This window comes from Pomacea canaliculata, linkage group LG7, assembly GCF_003073045.1.
Source record: "Pomacea canaliculata isolate SZHN2017 linkage group LG7, ASM307304v1, whole genome shotgun sequence".
Lineage (NCBI taxonomy): Eukaryota > Metazoa > Mollusca > Gastropoda > Architaenioglossa > Ampullariidae > Pomacea > Pomacea canaliculata.
The window spans coordinates 2,483,791-2,507,593 of NC_037596.1; the positions used below are offsets into that span (position 1 = coordinate 2,483,791).

Consider the following 23,803-nt stretch of genomic DNA (forward strand, 5'->3'; position numbering starts at 1 on the left):
TTGAGTTGGTTATTTTTTTTAACTTTTTTATCACACTGGCAAAAAATCCAACCAAATTTTAAACTACCAAAATTGTAAATAATTTCATCGTAGCGAATATCTACGCAGAATTTTTTTCAAAGTATGCTTGTTATTTCGCCATTGGTTTGCCATGTATTCATCCATATTTTCAACTAAGTTTTTACTTAACGCTAGCAAACTAACCTTCACCCCAGAAATCCATAAATGTATAGGGGTTGTTTTTTATCGTGACTAAAATGTTCTTTCTGTGGCTCTTTATAAGGTATATTTTTAGGTATATTCTTCTTTTTCTTTTATGTTTGTCTTAAGCATTATAATCTTTAAAGGGATTAAGCAACATGCTGTTAGCAAATAATTCTAAACATTTTTACATAATGCGCAGATATGTGTTTATATTGTTTTTACAAGAGAAAAAAAAAAGTAAACAAGCTCAGAAACTTCCATCAGCACTAGTTTAAGTACATATTTGTTTATGATCAAGTTTACATTTGATTTATGTAAAGCTCTTTTAAAAGCTCTTTTTGCAAAGAACCATATACATTAACAACATTATTATTATTATTATTATTATTATTATTATTATTATTATTATTATTATTATTATTATTATTATTATTTCTAATATTTAAATTAAAAAATAACATATTGTAATTGTAGGTGGAATTTGTATATTATCCTATGACTATTTTCATCATGAGCATGTAGTGTTTGAAGAAGAATCTAATGTATAAATAATATTAAAAGTGTTTGTTTTTGGTCAACACCTTTGTTCTTTATTGGTTGCTTTAGAAAATAACGAAAATAACAACTCAGTAAATATTGCATAATAATAAGTGTTAAATGGTTGTTTGATGAGGTTGTTATGCCTATGACCAAGAGCTAATAAGAATTATAAATGTAACGTGTTTGCTATATACGTTCACCGCTCCAGTTGTTGGACATCACCAGTGCAATTATTGCTAGGAGAGGTGAGGTGGGAAGTGAGTGTGAATGTAGGAGTTGTATGGGGGTGTGTGATGTGATTTTTTTGTTTACTTTACTACTTATGAAAACTCACAACAAAGAACAGGTTTTCAATTGTTTTAAACATAAATAATATAAAAAAATTTCTGTTTCATATATTTGATATATTTTAGTAGCTTTTATGGTAGACTGTATAGAAGCTTATTTCGTTGTTTTCCTCTGATTTTGGACATACTGCATACAGATAAAATATTGTAACGGCTGGATAAATTATGTTACTCCTTATGATATTGAAAAAATACCAAATATTGTAACAGATGGCTTTATTATATGAATCCTCACGACAATCGATAATCAGAAGTAAAGAACAAACGAGAAACACATATTGGGTGTGTAGCGAATTGTCGAAAATAACCCTGCGCTTAGAACAGACTACCTTGTCTTTTTTATTTAGATTTGAAAGTATAGTCGTCATCTCCCACAACTAGCACACCTAAACGGAATTTGCGAGCCCTACTATTTTATACAGTTTTTGTAAATTGAAGAGTACACTCAATGTTCCTTTCACATTAAGCATCTAGAAAGACTCAAAATGTGTATAAAACATCTTTAAGCACACCAAACATATCCACAAACAGTTATACAGAAATACAGCACACACAAAAAAAGAACGTCGCACAAACATGGCTAAAAGTAGACACAAATGAATTACAGTACCTAAAATTAAGTTTCAAACTAAATACATGACAGAAAACAGATGGTTTTCAAACCACACTAATAATAATGATTCAAGAGCAAGTCATCTGATGAAAACGACATCATTCGGCCAGTGAAAAATAGACCATAAAGAATTACTAGTACCTAGATATTTTGATAAAGAAGAAAATCAGGTATTGCTAAAATGTAAGAAAAAGATTAAGCTGTAATTTAACAATGAGGAAAATTAAAAATATTACTAACTGAAAAGATTTAGAGCTGTTATTTGTTCAATGCATAAATACAAAATAGAAGAAAAACTACAACTGAAGCCTAAAAGTTTCAAAAGTTTACCTAACTATAACGATGAAATATAGGCATAATACACATCGCTGTGAGCAGTTCTGAGAAGCTGATGGCCACGTAGGGATAGAACGTGGTGCAGCTCTGGCCGCACAGTCCAGGAACAGCTTCTGGGACAGGTTGTGATGTCTTGCTGGGCATTTCTACGCATGAGCAGTTCCTGTATAAAAAAAAGGAAGAACAATGTTTTGCTTCGTAGTTCCCGAAAGAAGATAAAATAATTTTACTAATTTATAAATTTAACTCAATAAATTTAGTATGCTTTCGTCTACCTGCGTTGTTAATGCTTTCTATAAAGTACGATACGGGGAAACAACACAAGACTACAAAACACGGGGGAAATATCGAAGAGGTAGAGAACCGAACACATCAGTCACGTGACCTTCAGCAATAATGCTGTTTATGTCCATTAACGCAAAAGAAAAATGGCAGACGTGCAGAAGTTCCAGTCGTACTGAAAAAGTCGAAAAATTAAGGTTTGTAACTACACCAGAAAACAGAAGTTTGCAAACTCACATAACTATACAAAGATGAACCAAAATCATAAATTGCTCTTATCTCCCTTCAACCAAAAGGATTTATATCGTGCTCCTTCTCTCATTTACACAAAAGTATACATATACACGCACGTGCGGGAGCAGTCACACACACGTTTATGCATCAACACTCCTCACAGAAAAACATGCACATATACATACAGAGCCAAATGGCATTAACACTTATAGCCAGACACACGAACAGAGACGCAAAAAGTTTCTTGGTACCGAAAGGATTGCATAAAGAAAGAAAAAATACACGCACACATATATAAAAACGGTAAAGCAAATTGAGGCAGACATACATTAGTAAAAGAAAAAAGTAAACACACCAGTACAGACAAACAGCAGCAGGCATGCAATTATTGATATAGACAAAGTGTGTAGACATACAAACGGGGACATACAGACTTGTACAGAGAAAGAATTGGCCGTAGTAACAACCACCCGAGACGCTTTTAATACAAACAAAAAGCCACAGACACACAACAACACACACAAAATCGAGGCCACAGTAACAAACAGACGCACATTCTTTTTATTATAGACAAACAGACAGCCGTAGACACACACCAGCACAGACAAACAAATGGGTTCAGTAACAAACGGATCAATATACACAATAGTACAAACAAACGGCCGTAGACACGCATCAGTACAGACACGCAAGTGGCTGTAGTTACAAGCGGACACAGATATACATACAGGACCAGCACATCAGTAAACAAAAACAAACGACCATTAAAACACACTTGTTGTTAAGACATGCAGTGCCTACTCACAAGTACAGTCCATTTCTTCATATCTACGCATATATATAAAATATTTTTATAGACGATAGCATAGCATTATTCTACACTAAGCCGCACGCTCATTAAAGGGGTTGTCTATTGACAATGTACGATATATATGGAAAGACAGAGCAAACGACTATAAAAATAACCAAATAATCACATATATCATAGTTAGGAGAGATCAGATATTGCATGATCTGAGACAGAGTATGTCTGCAGTTGTACCCAAGTCCCTCAAAGTACACAATTCCCTGTACAAAGCTCAGTGACAGAACATCACATGTAGAGCGGCGCTTAGCACAATTATAGCATGTAATCCCTGCAGTGAAGATCGTGACCTCCTGGGTTCAAGAAGAGGTCAGAACACTTGCACTTCTCCCTGTGCATGCTTCATGCAGTCGTCATGAGGGGCTCACGTGTTCTTTCACTCAATGAAGCCTACAGCTCTGTCGACAGATTGACGGTAGGTGATGCCTTTTCACACTATGTCTCTTTACTTTTAAAAATGCTAATCCTAATAGTTTGAAAAAAGTCTACTATCACACGAATATGGTCTCATGAAAAAATTCCTAATTAGACAAGTAGGTCGACAGAGCGAGTCAGCCTGAGGGTTGCTTTGCGTACCTGCGTTTGACTCTTGGTTTGTGTGTGTTTTATGTTGTGTTGTACTGTGTGCCAGGCTGGGGAGGTTATGGTGCCCTGGTTGTTTCAGAAATAAGAGAGTCTGGGTGAGAGATTCAAGATGGATTCTCAGCTCTTATTTTGGCTGTGGCTGATGAGTTGTGGAAATCATATTGCGTATCAATATTTAAACATATTATCTTATGTAGCATTTTTATTGTATGGCAGGATTGACACACGACACCACAACATATTTGTAGCGTTTGAGGACTTTGTTTTATAGGCGATTGTAAGCAAACGATCATATTGCTATCTGAACAATTTCCTCCGACATGACTGATAACTTCAGTTTTGAACCTTCAAGCTTAGTTTTTCCTTTGATTTGCTTCTCCGTATTTCAACCAAACTGTCATACATGTTGACATGAATATGATTGTAAAGAAAAGTTCATGACAACGAGAGTCAATTGGTGTGTGTAGAAAGTCCTGTCAGGAATCCCGCAGTTAGCGGAGTTGATGACATGTCATAGTGCCCTGCAAGTTTTACTAGAGTACAGTTGTCAGCACTCGCGAAAAAGTGAAGGTGACCCAGGACATGGAGGGTAATATAATCCTCATCAGGCGATGTTAATATGTTCACTGTTGCTCCTCAACAACATTTGAAAAGCCGATTGAACTAGTAAAGACAAAGAAAGAAAGTAGTAAAATATTGTGAGGACAGCAAGATCCAAAAACATTTTTAGGTAAGACTCGTACAGTCAGGCTTGGTAATGTTTTATAAAGTATGTCAGTGATCGCGGCTGACTAACAGTACAAAGTGCCTCACAGCTGATTTTTTTCGTCTTTCCTAAATTTTATGATGGCTGACCTTGAATATTGAAAAATGTGATAACTGTACTTGTATTTGGCATGTGCCGATGTGGTAAAGTGAGCTGAGCGATAGCAGACGCCCAAGGGGATTTAAAAAAAAATTTCCTCTCCAGCTTTGCACTCGATGGTGTCATCAACAAATCGTCGAAGTGACCGGGCTCTGTTTTAAGAGGTATTCTACACGATTTGTTGTATGACGATAAATGTGTTTAAAATGTGTAACACTTAAATGTCTTTGTATTAATGTCTGTAAACATACATCAATGTTATGTGTCGTTTTTCGTGAACACGCATCACAGTGATGTGTCTGGATATTCCCATTTTATTTAAACAGCTCTTAGTCAGGTACTTAGTTTGAATTTAATTTTTGTGTTAGGAGCCGTCATTTATATTCAATGCATTTTGGCTTTCTAATGAATCAGTTAAGGCCATATTAACTAACGAGAAAATAGTTGAAGTCTCGTTAATTTTAGTAGAATTAAAGCAACATTTATTAAAAGACAAGAAATATAATTAATTTAAAAAAAGGAATTTAAGGTAATAGAAATCTTTTTTAATGAAAAGAAGAATTACATAAACAAAATTCAATTAAGGCAGTCAATTTTTGTTGAGCTCTTCGAGAGGCTATTAATGAGATCAGGAAAAAAGTATATCTTAGTTTTAATATTTTATTTGCTGAGAGTGACAGCCAATCATAAGGTAAGCGTAGCACAAACTCTTGTTTGGTTATGTCCCTTAGATAGTACCAACACCCAATTGCTCAATCACAGCACCGGTAGGTTTGCTTACAGCGATGGTTGTAAGTAGTGAGGGTGACATTGTAGTTCCATTCACAAAAGGATCTACGCTAGGCCTCCTACTTACCTTCCTTTTGTCAGATTCATCGTTTATACATTCTCAGCATGCCCTGACAATGTTGGGGTGGTGTTTTCAAAGAACAACGGCCGTAAAATGATATTTGAAAGTCAGTTTAAATCGACCCATTATTATTATTATTAACAACAACGACGACGACGACGACGACGACGACGACGACGACGACGACGACGACGACGACGACGACGACGACAGGCTTGTATAGCTCCTTATCCTCCCCTATGGATAAGCCAGTCAGACTGATAGCTTGAAAATTATCATCCGGCTTATAACAGAACGAAAGCTGACGAGATTTAGCGAGAGATTGTTTAAAAATGATTTTAAAAAACTTTTCTTGAACAAAATACATTAACAAAACATATAAAGAATGAATAAGCGTTCACGCTCACGAGAAACCTACTGAGCGGTTGTGAGGTGTGTACGGTTTTTACCAGTGCTTACAAGTTTGTAGTTTAAGGAGAGGATGATGTCACAGAAGCTGAGATGAAGCTACATTCTCACACTGATGGTGGCTGAGCCCACCTGTTGAAAGACTAATCGGGATACTTTTGTTTTACTTTTACCTGACCAGTCAGATGAAGGGCATTAGTGACACATGACAACAGTAACCGGTAACACGTGTACTCCGCACCTCCCTTCAAACCAATGTTTCCCACAATAAGTATGGCATGCGTCTTCTGCGTCCTGATAAAAGATTGTACTAAAGTGGAAAGAGTCCAGAACTGGAAAGGGTTAACATAACACACAAAAACTAATCCAGTGTGTGTTACCTAGAACTATTGACATTATAGTTCTAATTACATATAATATATTCATCGATATTGTAATCTAGCTTATTCCCTGATTCATTTAATCATTTATTTTTCGGTAAATATACAACTTCTACTACAATAATATACGCGTCTATGACTGTATCTCTTTAAACACTCATTAGTACCCATGCACGTTTATGGTCAGATGGATGTGTCTCAATGAGAAGAGCTGGCAGACATCGGGTATATATCGAAGTCAGCTAACTTTTGTAGAACCTTTGAAATTTTTTTCGAAACAACAGTATGAACGCAAAATGCTGACGATGAGACAACTTTCGCTCATCACTAGCAGGCTGTCACCTGTCCGTCACAGCCCCGTTATGTTTTGTAATCAGTTTGTGCACTTTCTGTAATGTTACAGAGGACCAAAAGTGCATCCAAAACATGAAGATGAGAGAATTCCTGCTTTGGACAGCTGTGTGCTGCCTCGTGTTGCTGCCCCTGTGTGTGGGGGGTAAGAGAGTTGTCTTCATGCCCTCGCCCTTCACCAGCCACACCAACTACCACACGAACGTAGCGCGGACCCTCGCTCGGCAAGGTCACGAGGTGTGGTTGACCATGCCCGACTACATCGTCAACAGGCGGGTGTTGGACACGACTAACTTGACTGTCATCGAGTACCAGACATTGATAAACTTTGAGGAGATTATGACGGCCGCTTTCGCCGGCAACTATTTTAAAGGATTGTCTGAGGATTTTGGTGTGATTATGTCTATTGGCTTACAATTTTGTGATACTCTTCTTACGAACGCTTCTTTCTTCCAGAAGGTTAAAGAACTGCGTCCAGATCTTTTCGTTTTCGACAATCTACGGTTCATGAAAATGATGACGATAATATCATATAGACTTGGGGTGCCTTTTGCCTTTCTTGGAATAACTTTCGACCCGTGCGACCAGCGAATCCCTATACAGCCTTGCAACATACCAGTTCCATTTTTTAGCTACAACCATCATATGAGTTTTCTTCAGAGAGTTTTATCCACTGTAATTCATGTTTATGTCTCTGTGGTGGACGGATTTTCCTACAAAGACGCAGTCAGTCGCTATGCACCAGAAATGCCTTTCCTTACTATAGACATGCTTGTAGCAAGAGCTGAGATCTGGTTGGTTGACACAGACCACATCCTAGACTACCCGAGACCATCGATGCCCAATGTCAAACTAATAGGAGGAACAGCTACAGGTCCTGGTAAACCATTGCCACCGCAGTTCAAATCTTTTATGGATGATGCAAAAGAAGGAGTTGTTATCGTATCGTTTGGTAGTTATGTCCTCAGTCTACCAGAAGCAATTACACAAAAAATCATCAGTGTGTTGCAAAATTTACCTTTTAAATCCATTTTCCGTTGCAACATTTCGTCACCGAACTCAAAGAAGATCCTGACGTCGTCATGGATACCTCAGAATGACCTGCTGGCTCACCTCAACACTCGCGTGTTTTTCAGCCATTGTGGTAGTAACGGTCAGTACGAGGCTCTGTTCCACGCCGTGCCAGTAGTTTGTACGCCGCTCTTTCTTGACCAGTTCTACAACGCTGAGCGCATGCGCGTAAAGGGCATGGCAGAGACTGTCGACCTCAACACCGTCAGTACACACGAGCTGCACTCCACCATTCTCAAAGTGGCCACCAACACGAGCTACAAGCAGGCCATCACCAAAGCCTCGGAACTGTTTAAAATCGAATTCGGTGTTCCTGTGGAGAAAGCGGCCTACTGGCTTGATCACGTGATGAAATATGGCGGCCGTCACCTTCGTTCGTCAGGTCATGAAGTTCCTTTCTTACAATTTTCGTGCTGGGATGTTTATGCTTTTCTGTTATCGTTTGTGCTACTGATACTGCTGATATCAGTATGTTTGGTCTACGTTGCATTCAACTGCTGTTGCTCGAAATTAAAGGCAAAAATTGAATAAAAGTTAGTGAACACGATTTGAAATAAGCAAAGTTTCCCAAAATATTTTGATGCTGGCTAAATTCACAGAATTGAGAAGAAAAAAAGACACGGCTAATAAAGTTTTCTCCTGTTTTGCAATTAACCTTAACTAAGAGCATTAAACAATATTTTAAAAGATTTTTTCACCCAAATAATCACTAATAATTGTTAAAGAAATATGGGTTGTTTTATTTTCATGTCTGAAGTATTATTTATATTTACTCTTTATTTTTATCTTTGCTGTTAGTATTTTAAATCTGTAAACATCTACTAAAACATGCAATTTTGCCAATCTTTTTGTGACAAGTGTACAAAACGTTCAGATTTGTTTGTAGTCTTAATTTTTTTTTCAAATGAATAAAAGTTAAAAATGTTTTTTGAAAAACTGAAGTATGCTAGTGTTAATAAAGGGATCCTTGCAGAGATTCTCAAAAAAAAAAAAAAAGTCATTGTTATATGTACAGAATCAATTAAGTATTTGTTCATTAATTCAGTTTTAAATGTGGTGAAAGTTGGTTTTGTTTTTGTCTTTTTATCGCAATGGCCAATATGCAAATTTAAAAATACTAAATTGTAAACAATTTTTATCTGAGCAAAAATCTACGCAAATATTTTTTAACATGTTTGTTATTTCGCCATCGGTTTGCCATGTATTTATCCATACTTGCAATTAAGTGTTTACATAACTCTAGCAAAAAAAGCTGCACCCCAGTAATCCTTGAAGGTATAGGGGCTGTTTTATTATCGCGAGTAAAATGTTTTTCTGTTGCTTTTTACAACAAAGAATCGTTTTTTGGTCTACTTTTTCTTTCTTTTATATTTATATTTAGCTGTATAATCTTTGAAGGGACACAACATAATGCTGTTCGCAGGTTATTCTAAACGTTTTTACAAAGTGCTCAGATATGAGCTTACATTTTCATGTCTTACAAGAGAAAACAAATTTAAACAAAACTATTACCTTTCAGCAGCACTAATAAAAGTGAATGGTTGTTTATCATCTAGATTATAAATGATTTATGTAAAGCGCTTTGAGCAACGCCTTTTGGAATAATAATAATTATTATTATCATTATAATTTTATTTAAAGATTTAAGGTAAAAAGAAAACATTTAGCACATGGAAAATCCATATGGCATCCTGTAACTGTTTTCAACCGACCTTGTTTTTTTTTTTTTTATCTCAGCATTTAGTTCTTGAACAAGAATGTAATGGATATACAATACTAATATTCTTTGTTTTTGCACAACACCTTTGTTCTTTGTCGATTGCTTTAAAAGAAAAAGAAAATAAATCCTTATTAAATACTTTTAAGGAATAATACGTGTTAAAATATTTTGGATGGGTTGTTATGCCTGGAAGGTAAACAGAGCGAGTCCGCCTAGTGGTTGCTTTGTGCACATGCGTTGTTCTGTGTGCGAGGCTGGGCAGGTGCATATGTCCTGGTTGTTTCAGAAATAAGAAATAAGAGGGTCTGGGCGAGAGATTCGAGAGGGATTCTCAGCACTTATATTGCCTGTGGCTGAGGAGTTGTCGAAATCATATTCAGTATCAATATTGAAACATATTATCCTATGTAGCAATTTTATTGTATGGCAGGATTGACACTAAACACCCCAACATATTTGTAGCATTTCAGAACTGTGTTTTATGTGCGATTATAATAGTAAATGATCATTTTTCTATGTTAATATCTTCCAACATGTCTCAGAACTTTCGTTTTTATCTTTCAATCGTAATTTTTCATTTGATTTTCTTTTCCATATTATCATGTGACATAAATATGATTAACAAGAAAATTTCATGTTAACGAGAGTGGATGGGTGTAGGTAGAAAGTCCTCCCAGGAATCCCGCAGTTAGCAGAGTTGATGACATGTCAGAGGGCCTGGCAGGTTTTACTGATGTACATTTGTCAGCACTCGCGAAGAAACAAATTGACCCAGGATCGAGCGTACATAATATAATTCTCGTCAGGAGATGTGAATGTGTTCAATGTAGCTCCTCGGCAACATTTGAAAACCAGCTTGAACGAGAAGAGACAAAGAAAGAAAGTGATCAAAGGTTGTGCGGACAGCAAGATTCAAAACACTTGTAGGTAAGACTCGTACAAACAGACTTGGTAATATTTTTTAAACTATATCAGTTACTGCTGCTGACTTCATCTTTCCTAAATTTTATGATGGATTCTCTTGAATAAGCAAAAGTGATTAGATATTGTATTTGGCGGTTTGCAATGTGAGCTGAGAGATATGAGACGCCTGGCAGATGCCATGAAGACCTTTTGTGTTGCTTTGTTTTGTGAATCGTTCAGTTTTTTGGTATCCTGCAGTATATGTCCCAAGAAGACATCGTCTGACCACAGGAGGCAAAGTTTGCTCTGTTGAGTTGTGAGGTCGCTAGTCCCTAGAGACAGAGACATTCAGTGTATAGCGTCTGTCCCCACGTGACTTTTCCCAGCGTCAAACCCTGCGGCTTATACAGCGATGCGGCGTGTTTCCAGATTTTTGAGATTGCAATTAATTTTTCGATGAGCTCCATGTTAATGTTTACTGTTCACTTTGTCACAGTGTGTCACAATGTGTCACACTGTGTCACAGACACTCAAGAACACATAGACACCTGGACATTTACGCGTTCTTTTCTTCACAAAACAACTCTGTCTCTTTTGTGGGCCTGTCTACATGTAATGATATTAAATAACTCCAATTTACTCCAGCTTTTTGAGCTTACAACAGTTACAAAAGCTAAAAAATGTTACTCATACCTATCTATAGCTTTTTGGAAAAGCATGAAAAAGTCAGCAATTGACTCAAATTTACAAATAATTACTCTTCTCGCACTTTACAGCTCAAAAGCTCGTCACAGTCTTGTCAGAATCTTGGAGACAGTTATTTTCTGTTTTGAAAGGCCGAGTTTTTACCGTCTGACATAAAAGAATGGGTCCGACTGGAGGAGAGAGAGAGGTGAGCATAATTGACAGGTCAGATAGAGGCCATGGGAAACACATGACAACTGTAACCAGTAACAAGTGTACTCATCACTGCCTTCAAACCAATCTTTCCCACAATAAGTATGGCATGCTCCGTCCTGATAAAAGTTGGACTGGAATGGAAATGGCCAACAACTGGAAATGGTGAACATAACACACAAAAACTGATCCAACGTATTTACATATGTGTGTTACCCAGAACAATTGACATGCTAGTTCTAATTACATATAATTTATTTATCGCTATTGTAATCTAGCTTATTCCCTGATTCATCTATTCATCTATGCTTCTGTAAATATACAACTTCAAGTACAAAGATAAACTCGTCTCTGGCTGTATCTCGTGAAACACTGATTAGTGCCCATGTAGGTTTATAGTCAGATGTTTGTGTCTTAATGAGAAGAGATTGCAGACATCGAGTATCTATACAAGTCAGCTACCTCTTCTAGAAACTTTGAAATTTTTTTTAAACAACAAGTATGAAAAGTGCTAGCACCTGTCCGCCACAGCCCCGTTATGTTTTGTAATCAGGTTGTGCACTTTCTGTAATGTTACAGAGGACCAAAAGTGCATCCAAAACATGAAGATGAGAGAATTCCTGCTTTGGACAGCTGTGTGCTGCCTCGTGTTGCTGCCCCTGTGTGTGGGGGGTAAGAGAGTTGTCTTCATGCCATCGCCCTTCACCAGCCACATCAACTACCACACGAACGTAGCGCGGACCCTCGCTCGGCAAGGTCACGAGGTGTGGTTGACCATGCCCGACTACATCGTCAACAGGCGGGTGTTGGACACGACTAACTTGACTGTCATCGAGTACAAGACATTGAAAAACTTTGAGGAGATTATGACGGCCGCTTTCCCCGGCAACTATTTTAAAGGATTGTCTGATGATTTTAGTGTGATTATGTCTATTGGCTTACAATTTTGTGATACTCTTCTTACGAACGCTTCTTTCTTCCAGAAGGTTAAAGAACTGCGTCCAGATCTTTTCGTTTTCGACAATCTACGGTTCATGAAAATGATGACGATAATATCATATAGACTTGGGGTGCCTTTTGCCTTTCTTGGAATAACTTTCGACCCGTGCGACCAGCGAATCCCTATACAGCCTTGCAACATACCAGTTCCATTTTTTAGCTACAACCATCATATGAGTTTTCTTCAGAGAGTTTTATCCACTGTAATTCATGTTTTTTCCTCTGTGGTGGACGGATTTTCCTACAAAGACGCAGTCAGTCGCTATGCACCAGAAATGCCTTTCCTTACTATAGACATGCTTGTAGCAAGAGCTGAGATCTGGTTGGTTGACACAGACCACATCCTAGACTACCCGAGACCATCGATGCCCAATGTCAAACTAATAGGAGGAACAGCTACAGGTCCTGGTAAACCATTGCCACCGCAGTTCAAATCTTTTATGGATGATACCAAAGAAGGAGTTGTTATCGTATCGTTTGGTACTTATGTCCTCAGTCCACCAGAAGCAATTACACAAAAAATCATCAGTGTGTTGCAAAATTTACCTTTTAAATCCATTTTCCGTTGCAACATTTCGTCACCGAACTCAAAGAAGATCCTGACGTCGTCATGGATACCTCAGAATGACCTGCTGGCTCACCCCAACACTCGCGTGTTTTTCAGCCATTGTGGTAGTAACGGTCAGTACGAGGCTCTGTTCCACGCCGTGCCAGTAGTTTGTACGCCGCTCTTTCTTGACCAGTTCTACAACGCTGAGCGCATGCGCGTAAAGGGCATGGCAGAGACTGTCGACCTCAACACCGTCAGTACACACGAGCTGCACTCCACCATTCTCAAAGTGGCCACCAACACGAGCTACAAGCAGGCCATCACCAAAGCCTCGGAACTGTTTAAAATCGAATTCGGTGTTCCTGTGGAGAAAGCGGCCTACTGGCTTGATCACGTGATGAAATATGGCGGCCGTCACCTTCGTTCGTCAGGTCATGAAGTTCCTTTCTTACAATTTTCGTGCTGGGATGTTTATGCTTTTCTGTTATCGTTTGTGCTACTGATACTGCTGATATCAGTATGTTTGGTCTACGTTGCATTCAACTGCTGTTGCTCGAAATTAAAGGCAAAAATTGAATAAAAGTTAGTGAACACGATTTGAAATAAGCAAAGTTTCCCAAAATATTTTGATGCTGGCTAAATTCACAGAATTGAGAAGAAAAAAAGACACGGCTAATAAAGTTTTCTCCTGTTTTGCAATTAACCTTAACTAAGAGCATTAAACAATATTTTAAAAGATTTTTTCACCCAAATAATCACTAATAATTGTTAAAGAAATATGGGTTGTTTTATTTTCATGTCTGAAGTATTATTTATATTACTCTTTTATTTTTATCTTTGCTGTTAGTATTTTAAATCTGTAAACATCTACTAAAACATGCAATTTTGCCAATCTTTTTGTGACAAGTGTACAAAACGTTCAGATTTGTTTGTAGTCTTAATTTTTTTTTCAAATCAATAAAAGTTAAAAATGTTTTTTGAAAAACTGAAGTATGCTAGTGTTAATAAAGGGATCCTTGCAGAGATTCTCAAAAAAAAAAAAAAAAGTCATTGTTATATGTACAGAATCAATTAAGTATTTGTTCATTAATTCAGTTTTAAATGTGGTGAAAGTTGGTTTTGTTTTTGTCTTTTTATCGCAATGGCCAATATGCAAATTTAAAAATACTAAATTGTAAACAATTTTTATCTGAGCAAAATCTACGCAAATATTTTTTAACATGTTTGTTATTTCGCCATCGGTTTGCCATGTATTTATCCATACTTGCAATTAAGTGTTTACATAACTCTAGCAAAAAAAGCTGCACCCCAGTAATCCTTGAAGGTATAGGGGTTGTTTTATTATCGCGAGTAAAATGTTTTTCTGTTGCTTTTTACAACAAAGATTCGTTTTTTGGTCTACTTTTTCTTTCTTTTATATTTATATTTAGCTGTATAATCTTTGAAGGGACACAACATAATGCTGTTCGCAGGTTATTCTAAACGTTTTTACAAAGTGCTCAGATATGAGCTTACATTTTCATGTCTTACAAGAGAAAACAAATTTAAACAAAACTATTACCTTTCAGCAGCACTAATAAAAGTGAATGGTTGTTTATCATCTAGATTATAAATGATTTATGTAAAGCGCTTTGAGCAACGCCTTTTGGAATAATAATAATTATTATTATCATTATTATTTTATTTAAAGATTTAAGGTAAAAAGAAAACATTTAGCACATGGAAAATCCATATGGCATCCTGTAACTGTTTTCAACCGACCTTGTTTTTTTTTTATATCTCAGCATTTAGTTCTTGAACAAGAATGTAATGGATATACAATACTAATATTCTTTGTTTTTGCACAACACCTTTGTTCTTTGTCGATTGCTTTAAAAGAAAAAGAAAATAAATCCTTATTAAATACTTTTAAGGAATAATACGTGTTAAATATTTTTGGATGGGGTTGTTATGCCTGGAAGGTAAACAGAGCGAGTCCGCCTAGTGGTTGCTTTGTGCACATGCGTTGTTCTGTGTGCGAGGCTGGGCAGGTGCATATGTCCTGGTTGTTTCAGAAATAAGAAAGAAGAGGGTCTGGGCGAGAGATTCGAGAGGGATTCTCAGCACTTATATTGCCTGTGGCTGAGGAGTTGTCGAAATCATATTCAGTATCAATATTGAAACATATTATCCTATGTAGCAATTTTATTGTATGGCAGGATTGACACTAAACACCCCAACATATTTGTAGCATTTCAGAACTGTGTTTTATGTGCGATTATAATAGTAAATGATCATTTTGCTATGTTAATTTCTTCCAACATGTCTCAGAACTTTCGTTTTTATCTTTCAATCCTAATTTTTCATTTGATTTTCTTTTCCATATTATCATGTGACATAAATATGATTCTAAACACCATTTCATGTTAACGAGAGTGGATGGGTGTAGGTAGAAAGTCCTCCCAGGAATCCCGCAGTTAGCAGAGTTGATGACATGTCAGAGGGCCTGGCAGGTTTTACTGATGTACATTTGTCAGCACTCGCGAAGAAACAAACTGACCCAGGATCGAGCGTACATAATATAATTCTCGTCAGGCGATGTGGATGTGTTCACTGTAGCTCCTCGGCAACATTTGAAAACCAGCTTGAACGAGAGGAGACAAAGAAACAAAGTGATCAAAGGTTGTGAGGACAGCAAGATCCAAAACACTTGTAGGTAAGACTCGTACAAACAGACTTGGTAATATTTTTAAACTATGTCCGTTACTGCTGCTGACTTCATCTTTCCTAAATTTTATGATGGATTCTCTTGAATAAGCAAAAGTGATTAGATATTGTATTTGGCGGTTTGCAATGTGAGCTGAGAGATATGAGACGCCTGGCAGATGCCATGAAGACCTTTTGTGTTGCTTTGTTTTGTGAATCGTTCAGTTTTTTTGGTATCCTGCAGTATATGTCCCAAGAAGACATCGTCTGACCCCAGGAGGCAACGTTTGCTCTGTTGAGTTGTGAGGTCGCTCGTCCCTAGAGACAGAGACATTCAGTGTATAGCGTCTGTCCCCACGTGACTTTTCCCAGCGTCAAACCCTGCGGCTTATACAGCGATGCGGCGTGTTTTTTGATATTGCAATTAATTTTTCGATGAGCTCCATGTTAGTGTTTACTGTTCACTTTGTCACAGTGTGTCACAATGTGTCACACTGTGTCACAGACACTCAAGACACATAGACGCCTGGACATTTACGCGTTCTTTTCTTCACAAATACAACTCTGTCTTTTTTGTGGGCCAGAATGGAAATGGCCAACAACTGGAAATGGTGAACATAACACACAAAACTGATCCAACTTATTTACATATGTGTGTTGCCTAGAGCAATTGTCTTGCTAGTTCTAATTACATCTAATTTATTTATCGATATTGAAATCTAGCTTATACCCTGATTCATCTATTCATCTATGTTTATGTAAATATACAACTTCAAGTACAAAGATAAACGCGTCTCTGTCAGTATCTCGTGAAACACACATTAGTGCCCATGTAGGTTTATGGTCAGATGTGTCTTAATAAGAAGAGAGATTGCAGACAACGGTTATCTATACAAGTCAGCTACCTCTTCTAGAAACTTTGAAATTATTTTTCAAACAACAGTATGAAAAGTGCTACCATCTGTCTGCCACAGCCCCGTTATGTTTTGTAATCAGTGTGTACACTCTCTGTAATGTTACAGAGGACCAAAGTGCATATAAAACATGAAGATGAGACAACTCCTGCTTTGGAAAGCTGTGTGCTGCCTCGTGTTGCTGCCCCTGTGCGTGTGGGGTAAGAGAGTTGTCTTCATGCCCTTTCCCTTCACCAGCAACACCAACTACCACACGAACGTAGCGCGAACCCTGGCCAGGCAAGGTCACGAGGTGTGGTTGACCATGCCCGACTACCTCGTCAACAGGCGGTTGTTGGACACGACTAACTTGACTGTCATCGACTACCAGACATTGATAAACCTTGAGGAGATTATGACGGCCGCTTTCGCCGGCCACTATTTTAAAGGATTGTCTGATGACTGGAGTGTGTGGATGTCTCATTTCTTACAATTTTGTGATACTCTTCTTACGAATGCTTCTTTCTTCCAGAACGTTAAAGAACTGCGTCCAGATCTTTTCGTTTTCGACAATGTACGACTCATGAACATGATGACGATAATATCATATAGACTTGGGGTGCCTTTTGCTTTTCTTGGAGCATTTTACGACCCGAGCTACCAACGAATCCCTTTACAACCTTGCAACATACCATTGTTATTTTTTAGCTACAGCCATCATATGAGTTTTCTTCAGCGAGTTTTATCCACTGTAATTCATGTTTTTTCCTCTGTGGTGGACGTATTTTCTTACAAGGACGCAGTCAGTCGCTATGCACCAGAAATGCCTTTCCTTACTATAGACATGCTTGTAGCAAGAGCTGAGATCTGGTTGGTTACCGCGGACCACATCCTAGACTACCCGAGACCATCGATGCCCAATGTCAAACTAATTGGAGGAACAGCTACAGGTCCTGGTAAGCCATTGCCAACGCAGTTTAAATCTTTTATGGACGATGCTAAAGAAGGAGTTGTTATCGTATCGCTTGATAATTATGCCCTCAGTTTACCAGAAGCAATTACACAAAAAATCATCAGTGTGCTACAGGATTTACCTTTTAAATCCATTTTCCTTTCCAACATTTCGTCACCGAACTCAAAGAAGATCCTGACGTCGTCATGGATACCTCAGAATGACCTGCTGGCTCACCACAACACTCGCGTGTTTGTCAGCCATTGCGGTTATGACGGTCAGTACGAGGCTCTGTTCCACGCCGTGCCAGTGGTTTGTACTCCACTCGTTGCTGACCAGTTCTACAACGCTGAGCGCATGCGCGAAAAGGGCATGGCAGAGACTGTGGACCTCAACACCGTCAGTACACACGAGCTGCACTCCACCATTCTCAAAGTGGCCACCAACACGAGCTACAAGCAGGCCATCACAAAAGCCTCGGAACTGTTTAAAATCGAATTCGGTGTTCCTGTGGAGAAAGCGGCCTACTGGCTTGATCACGTGATGAAATATGGCGGCAGTCACCTGCGTTCGTCAGGGCATGAAGTTCCTTTCTTACAATTTTCGTGCTGGGATGTTTATTCTTTTCTGTTAGCGTGTGTGTTGTTGATACTGATGATATCAGTATGTTCGGTCTACGTTGCATTCATCTTTTGTCGCTCGAAATCAAAGGCAAAAACAGAATAGAAGGTAGTGAACAAGATTAAAAAGAGCAAAGGTTCTCAACAGATTTTCACGTTTTGTTAAACTTACAGAATTGGGTTAGTATAAAATTTAGGCGATGACCAACACGGCAAAAAGAGTTTGCTCTAATTTTGCAATTTGCCTTTGCAATCATATTAGAGATTTATTTGAGCCCAAATAATGACCAAATTTCTTTAAGAAATATGGGTTATTTTATTATCGTGAATGAAGTATTATTGATAATACTTCTTACATTTTTTATATTTGTTTTTAGTTTTATTAATTCGTAAACATCTATAAATACATGTGATTTCGGCAAATAATTTTGTTAAAGTTGTACAAAATGTTCAGGATTGTGTTTATATTCTTCGATATTTTTTGTTCACTTTTTAAAAACCAGTTAAAATTTAAACATGTTATTATAAAACTGAAGTGTTCGAGGATTATTAAAGGGATCCTTGTGAAGATACTCCAAACTATGCAATGGTCTCTCATTTTATACAGAATCGAGTAGATATTTCTTGATTGATTTCCGTTTCCAATGTGCTTGGAGTTGGTTTTGTCTTCGCCTTTTTATCACAATGGCCATCAGAGAAAAAATACAAACGAAACATAAGAGCAACAACAACAGAAAACAAAAAACAAATTGCAAACTACAAAAATGTAAAGAATTTTATCCGAGCGAAAAACCTACTCAGTTGTTTTTTTTTTTTTTTGAATTCTTGTTGGACATCGGCTTACTACGTATTTACTCACATTTGCAATTAAGTTTTTACCTAACGATAGCAAAGTCAGTTGCACTCAGTAATCGTTGAAGGCATGGGGAATGTTTTATTATAGTGACTAAAATGTTCTTTCGTTTTTCTCTTTAAAACAAGTGTCGTTTTTATGTCTGTTTTAACTTTGTTTTTTTCCATTTGTATTTAGCCTTTTAATGTTTACAGGATTACAACGATGTGCTGTCAACAAATTGTTTAAAACGCTTTTACAAAATGTGCAGATATGTGTTTATATTCTCATCTTTGACAAGACAAAACAAATTGAAGAAAGGTATTACCTTCCAGCTGCACTTACATAAGTGCATGGTCGTTTATTATGTACTTTATATGTGATTTATGTAAAGCGCTTTGAAAAATAATATTTTGGAAAGCGCTGTAGTAGCAGTAGTAGTAGTAATAATAATACTAATAACAATAATAATAATAATAATAATAATAATAACAAAAGAACAATAAGAACAATAAGAACAATAACAACAATAATTAGAACAAGAATAATAAGAACAACAACAATAATAATCAAATGTAAAGATTTAAAGTAAAAGAAACATTTAGCGAGTGGAAATTCCAGATTACATTTGTATATAATCAACGAGCATGTAGTGTTTAAACAAGAATCTAATGAATAAATAATATTAAAAGTGTTTGTTTTTGTAAAGCACCTTTGTTCTTTATTCATTGCTTTAGAAAATAATGAAAATAATAGCTTAATAAATATTAATAATAAATAATACTTGTTATATTATTGTTTGATGTTGCTGCTATGCCTGGGATCACGAGATGATAAGTATTATCAATGTAATGTGTTTGTTATACGTTCACCGCTCGAGTTTTTGATTTCCTGATATGTTTGAAACGTGGCAGTTAATTTCCTTTTTGACCGATAAAATGGGAACAGAAGAAAGGTACATAAGGGAGAAAATCCCACACAACGAGCACTTATTTGTGTGTGGTGAATACTGACGTTTAGTTATCTCCCCTTAATGGGGACAACATATAGTATGTGCAGACTACACTACATTAGTTCTTTAGAATTATATGCTTACATGTGTCCTAGAATATGAACATAATGAAAATGTCATTGTACGATTCTTGCGAGGAATGAATAGGTTAATAAAATCCTCTAAGCTAAAGTAGCAATAGTCATATAATGTAGGAGGCTCCTGGGAATTGGTAGACTTGATTGTACAGGACACAGTTTTCTGCTCTAGGTCTATACGGGGCTTAGCTACAACTCCTTCTGCACATTCACCATCTATAAAAGGAACAGCAAACATCTTCAATCCTTCTACTTCCTTTCAAACTTTAGAGTGGAGCCATTGCAAGCCATTTACTGACTTTCTTCTCATGAAGAGCGAGTGTACAAATTATATATATATACAGTACAGACAAACAAACAGCGGCAGGCATGCACTTATAGATATAGAAAAAGTGTGTAGACATACGAACAGGGACATACAGACTTGTATAGAGAAGAATTGGCCGTTGTAAAACCACCCGAGATGCTTTTACTACAACAATGAGCCGCAGACACACAACAACACACAAAATCGAGGTCCCGCAGTAACAAACAGACGCAGATTCTTTTTATTATAAACAAACAAACAGCCGTAGACACACCACCAGCACAGACAACAAATGGGTTCAGTAACAACGGATCAATATACACAATAGTACAAACAAACGGTCATAGACACACATCAGTACAGACACGCAAGTGGCTGTAGTTACAAACGGACACAGAACATACATACAGGACCAGCAATCAGTCACAAAAACAAACGACCATTAAAAACACCCTGTTTAAGACATACGGTGCAGACATACTCACAAGTACAAACAGTCCTTTCCTTCATATCTACGCATATATGTATAATATTATAATAGACGATAGCACAACATTATTTTACAATAAGCCGCACGCTCATTAAAGAGCTTGTCTATTGACAATGTACGATATATTAGTGGTAAACAGAGCAAACGGCTATAAAAATCGAACCAATACTCACACTTTCATAGGAGAGATCAGATATTGCATGATTGAGACAGAGTATGTCTGCAGTTGTACTCAAGTCCCTCAAAGTACACAATTCACTGTGCAAAAGCTCGCTAACAGAACATCACATGTAGAGCGGTGCTAAGGTAAAAAATTATAGCATGTAAACCTGCTGTGAATATCGTGACCTCCTGGGTTCAAGAACAGAACACATGCACTTCTCCCTGTGCATGCTTCCTACAGTCGTCATGAGGGATCACGTGTTCTTTCACTCAATGAAGCCTACATCTGTCGACAGATTGACGGTAGGTGATATCTTTTTTACAATATGTTTATTTTTAAACTTCATAAAATGTCAAACATAATAGTTTTGAAAAAAAGTCTACTATCACATCGAATATGATCTCATGAAAATTCCTCAATTAGACAAGTAGGTCGACAGAGCGAGCCAGCCTAAGGTTGCTTTGTGTACATGCGTTTGACTCTTGGTTAGTGTGTGTTTTCTGTTGTGTTGTACTGTGTGCGAGGCTGTGGAGGTTATGGTGTCCTGGTTGTTTCAGAAATAAGAGAGTCTGGGTGAAGAGATTCGAGAGGATTCTCAGCACTTGTGTTGCTGTGGCTGAGAAGTTGTGGAAATCATATTCAGTATCAATATTTAAACATATTATCTATGTAGCATTTTTTGTTGTATGGCAGGATTGACACTCGACACCAAACATATTTTGTAACATTTCAGGACTGGTTTTTATAGGCGATTGAAGGCAAAACGATCATCTGAACAAAATTCCTCCGACATGACTGACCATTTCAAATTTTGAACCTTCAAGCTTAATTTTTCATTTGATTTGATTTTCCGTATTTCAACCAAACTGTCCATGTTGACATGAATATGATTGTAAAGAAATTTCATTAAACGAGAAGAGTGGATTGGTGTTGTGTAGAAGTCTGTCAGAATCCCGCAGTTAGTAGAGTTGATGAATGTCAGAAGGCCTGGCAGGTTTTTACTAAAGTAGCATTTGTCTACACTCACGAAAAAGTCAAGGTGACCCAAGATCGAACGTGGGTATATAATCCTCATCAGGCGATGTAATATGTTGACTGTCGCTCTTCGGCAACCTTTGTAAAGCAGCTTGAACTAGAAGAGACAAGAAAGAAAGTAGTAAATATTGTGAGGACAGCAATATTCAAAAACACGTTTAGGTAGACTAGACGTCAGGCTTGGTAATTTTTTAAAGTATGTCAGTGACCGCGGCTGACAGAACAGTGCAAAAGTACCCACAGCAGATTTTTTCTTCTTTCATAATTTTATGATGTTTTTGCTTAGTAAATATAAAAATGTGTAGAAGATACTGTAACGTAGTAGAGGGGAATGGCGGGAAGTCGACAGCCGTGTTTGATCTTGGTGTAGGGTATCCTGGATGTTTTTTGGGAAGTCCCTTGGAGCAAATGACATACGATGTGACGTCAGATAACGTGACGGCAAAAAAGTGACGACAAAATGAGGAGAATACCTAAGGAAGCCCGGTAAGCCGCCAGTGGAACGCTGACACACAAATTGTGGATTGGTGGTTTTTTCTGGCAACGCAACTCGCTGCTACTGGACCCATGAAGGAAGTATTACCGTGGGAGTAATACGGAGTATGTTACTACAGTGGATGTACATCAGCTGGTCGTGTTTTCTGTGTCTGCGTCATCGCGGAGAGCCTGAGGTTTGAGCGACACGCAGGGCAAGTTCTTGGGGGAGCAAGAAACTGCACACCGACGTTGGCGAGCAGGAAGCAGTGGACATGGAGGGAGCAGGGAGTAGGCTACCCTGCTTTCCTTACGCTGAAGGCACCGACTACCTCTAGGGAGGGGGCACCAGGACAGCCGAGACTATAACCCAAGAGGAAAGGGAGGCTTCCTCTTAGTTTTGGTCTCAGCACATCTTTGCTCTAGCCGCACCCACCTGACAGCAACTTATCGGTATCGTAAAAACACCTTTTTTCTATTTATTGAACTATAGGAAAAAAGGATTAAGAGTTGATATATAAATCTGGGACTGGGGAGAATGCAGGGACTAGACGGTTATTAACTTATTGGAATTTTCGTCAAAGACGTACATGTGTTATGTATGATGATAACACTGTGGAATATAAATTGTGTCGACTCAGCGTCAAGAATTTTTTTATTGTAATTCTAGTGATGTCGTGTGATTCCGGCAGAGTGACATGTAAACTTATTGGTGTGAACGTGATGAATTGTTAGTTTCTATGACCGGGTGTTTGCTGTTAAATACTTTGTTCCCTTTAACTTGTGTTTGTTCTTAATAATTACTGGTGCCTGTAAGGAGGGACGCCAACCGTCAAGCGATTCTCTTTTATTTCTTTTTTGTGGAACGAATTGCGCGTGTCTTGCGACCGGTCCGTGAAATACTGTACTTGTATTGGCATGTTGTGGGTCTGGCAAAGTGAGCTCAGAGATAGCAGAACGCCAAAGATTTAAACAAATTTGCTCTTCCAGCTTGCGCTCGATGGTGTCATCAACAAATCGTCGAAGTGACGCTTCTGTTAAAGAGGTTTCTACACGATTTGTTGTATGACGATAAATGTGTTTCAATGTGTAAAGATTTAAATGTCTTGTATTAATGTCTGTAAACATACATCATGTTATGTGTGTTTTTTCGTAAAGACGCATCAACAGTAAAAAATTAAATTGTATTGTTGTGTGTCTGAAATTCATTATTTAACAGCTCGTAGTCAGGTAATTAGATTGAAAGTATATCATAGTTAAAAT

The 23,803-nt window shown here is 37.6% G+C and overlaps 3 protein-coding genes across 6 annotated transcripts in view; all 3 read left to right on the plus strand.

The window, feature by feature from the left end:
* Nucleotides 1-8,539, plus strand: part of LOC112567642 (2-hydroxyacylsphingosine 1-beta-galactosyltransferase-like) — a 62,875-nt gene extending 54,336 nt beyond the window's left edge. Inside the window, exons 1-2 of one of the 3 annotated variants that reach the window (XM_025244345.1) lie at nt 3,757-3,836; nt 6,913-8,539. In XM_025244345.1, the coding sequence (XP_025100130.1) occupies nt 6,936-8,462 (1,527 nt within the window). In that variant the 5' untranslated portion in view covers nt 3,757-3,836; nt 6,913-6,935 and the 3' untranslated portion in view covers nt 8,463-8,539. Of the gene's footprint in view, nt 1-3,756; nt 3,837-4,551; nt 5,036-6,912 lie in introns of those variants that run through there. The other 2 variants (XM_025244347.1, XM_025244346.1) reach the window with 2 other exon arrangements.
* A 1,296-nt stretch (nt 8,540-9,835) lies between these two features.
* Nucleotides 9,836-13,657, plus strand: LOC112567639 (2-hydroxyacylsphingosine 1-beta-galactosyltransferase-like). The gene is made up of 2 exons (XM_025244341.1): nt 9,836-10,578; nt 12,031-13,657. The coding sequence occupies exon 2, from the start codon at nt 12,054-12,056 to the stop codon at nt 13,578-13,580; it is 1,527 nt and encodes a 508-aa protein (XP_025100126.1). The 5' UTR covers nt 9,836-10,578; nt 12,031-12,053; the 3' UTR covers nt 13,581-13,657.
* A 189-nt stretch (nt 13,658-13,846) lies between these two features.
* LOC112567637 (2-hydroxyacylsphingosine 1-beta-galactosyltransferase-like) lies at nt 13,847-19,288 on the plus strand. Of its 2 annotated transcripts, none has more exons than XM_025244338.1 (2): nt 13,847-15,695; nt 16,708-19,288. In XM_025244338.1, the coding sequence occupies exon 2, from the start codon at nt 16,730-16,732 to the stop codon at nt 18,254-18,256; it is 1,527 nt and encodes a 508-aa protein (XP_025100123.1). In that variant the 5' UTR covers nt 13,847-15,695; nt 16,708-16,729; the 3' UTR covers nt 18,257-19,288. The 2 variants fall into 2 exon arrangements, with proteins under 2 accessions (XP_025100123.1, XP_025100124.1); XM_025244339.1 differs by having other exon boundaries at nt 13,847-15,691.
* Nucleotides 19,289-23,803: the final 4,515 nt, after the last annotated feature.

Bases quoted from the DNA above. Each gene is read 5' to 3' on its own strand.
- LOC112567639 (XM_025244341.1), top strand. From the start codon at position 12,054: ATGAAGATGAGAGAATTCCTGCTTTGGACAGCTGTGTGCTGCCTCGTG.
- LOC112567637 (XM_025244338.1), top strand. From the start codon at position 16,730: ATGAAGATGAGACAACTCCTGCTTTGGAAAGCTGTGTGCTGCCTCGTG.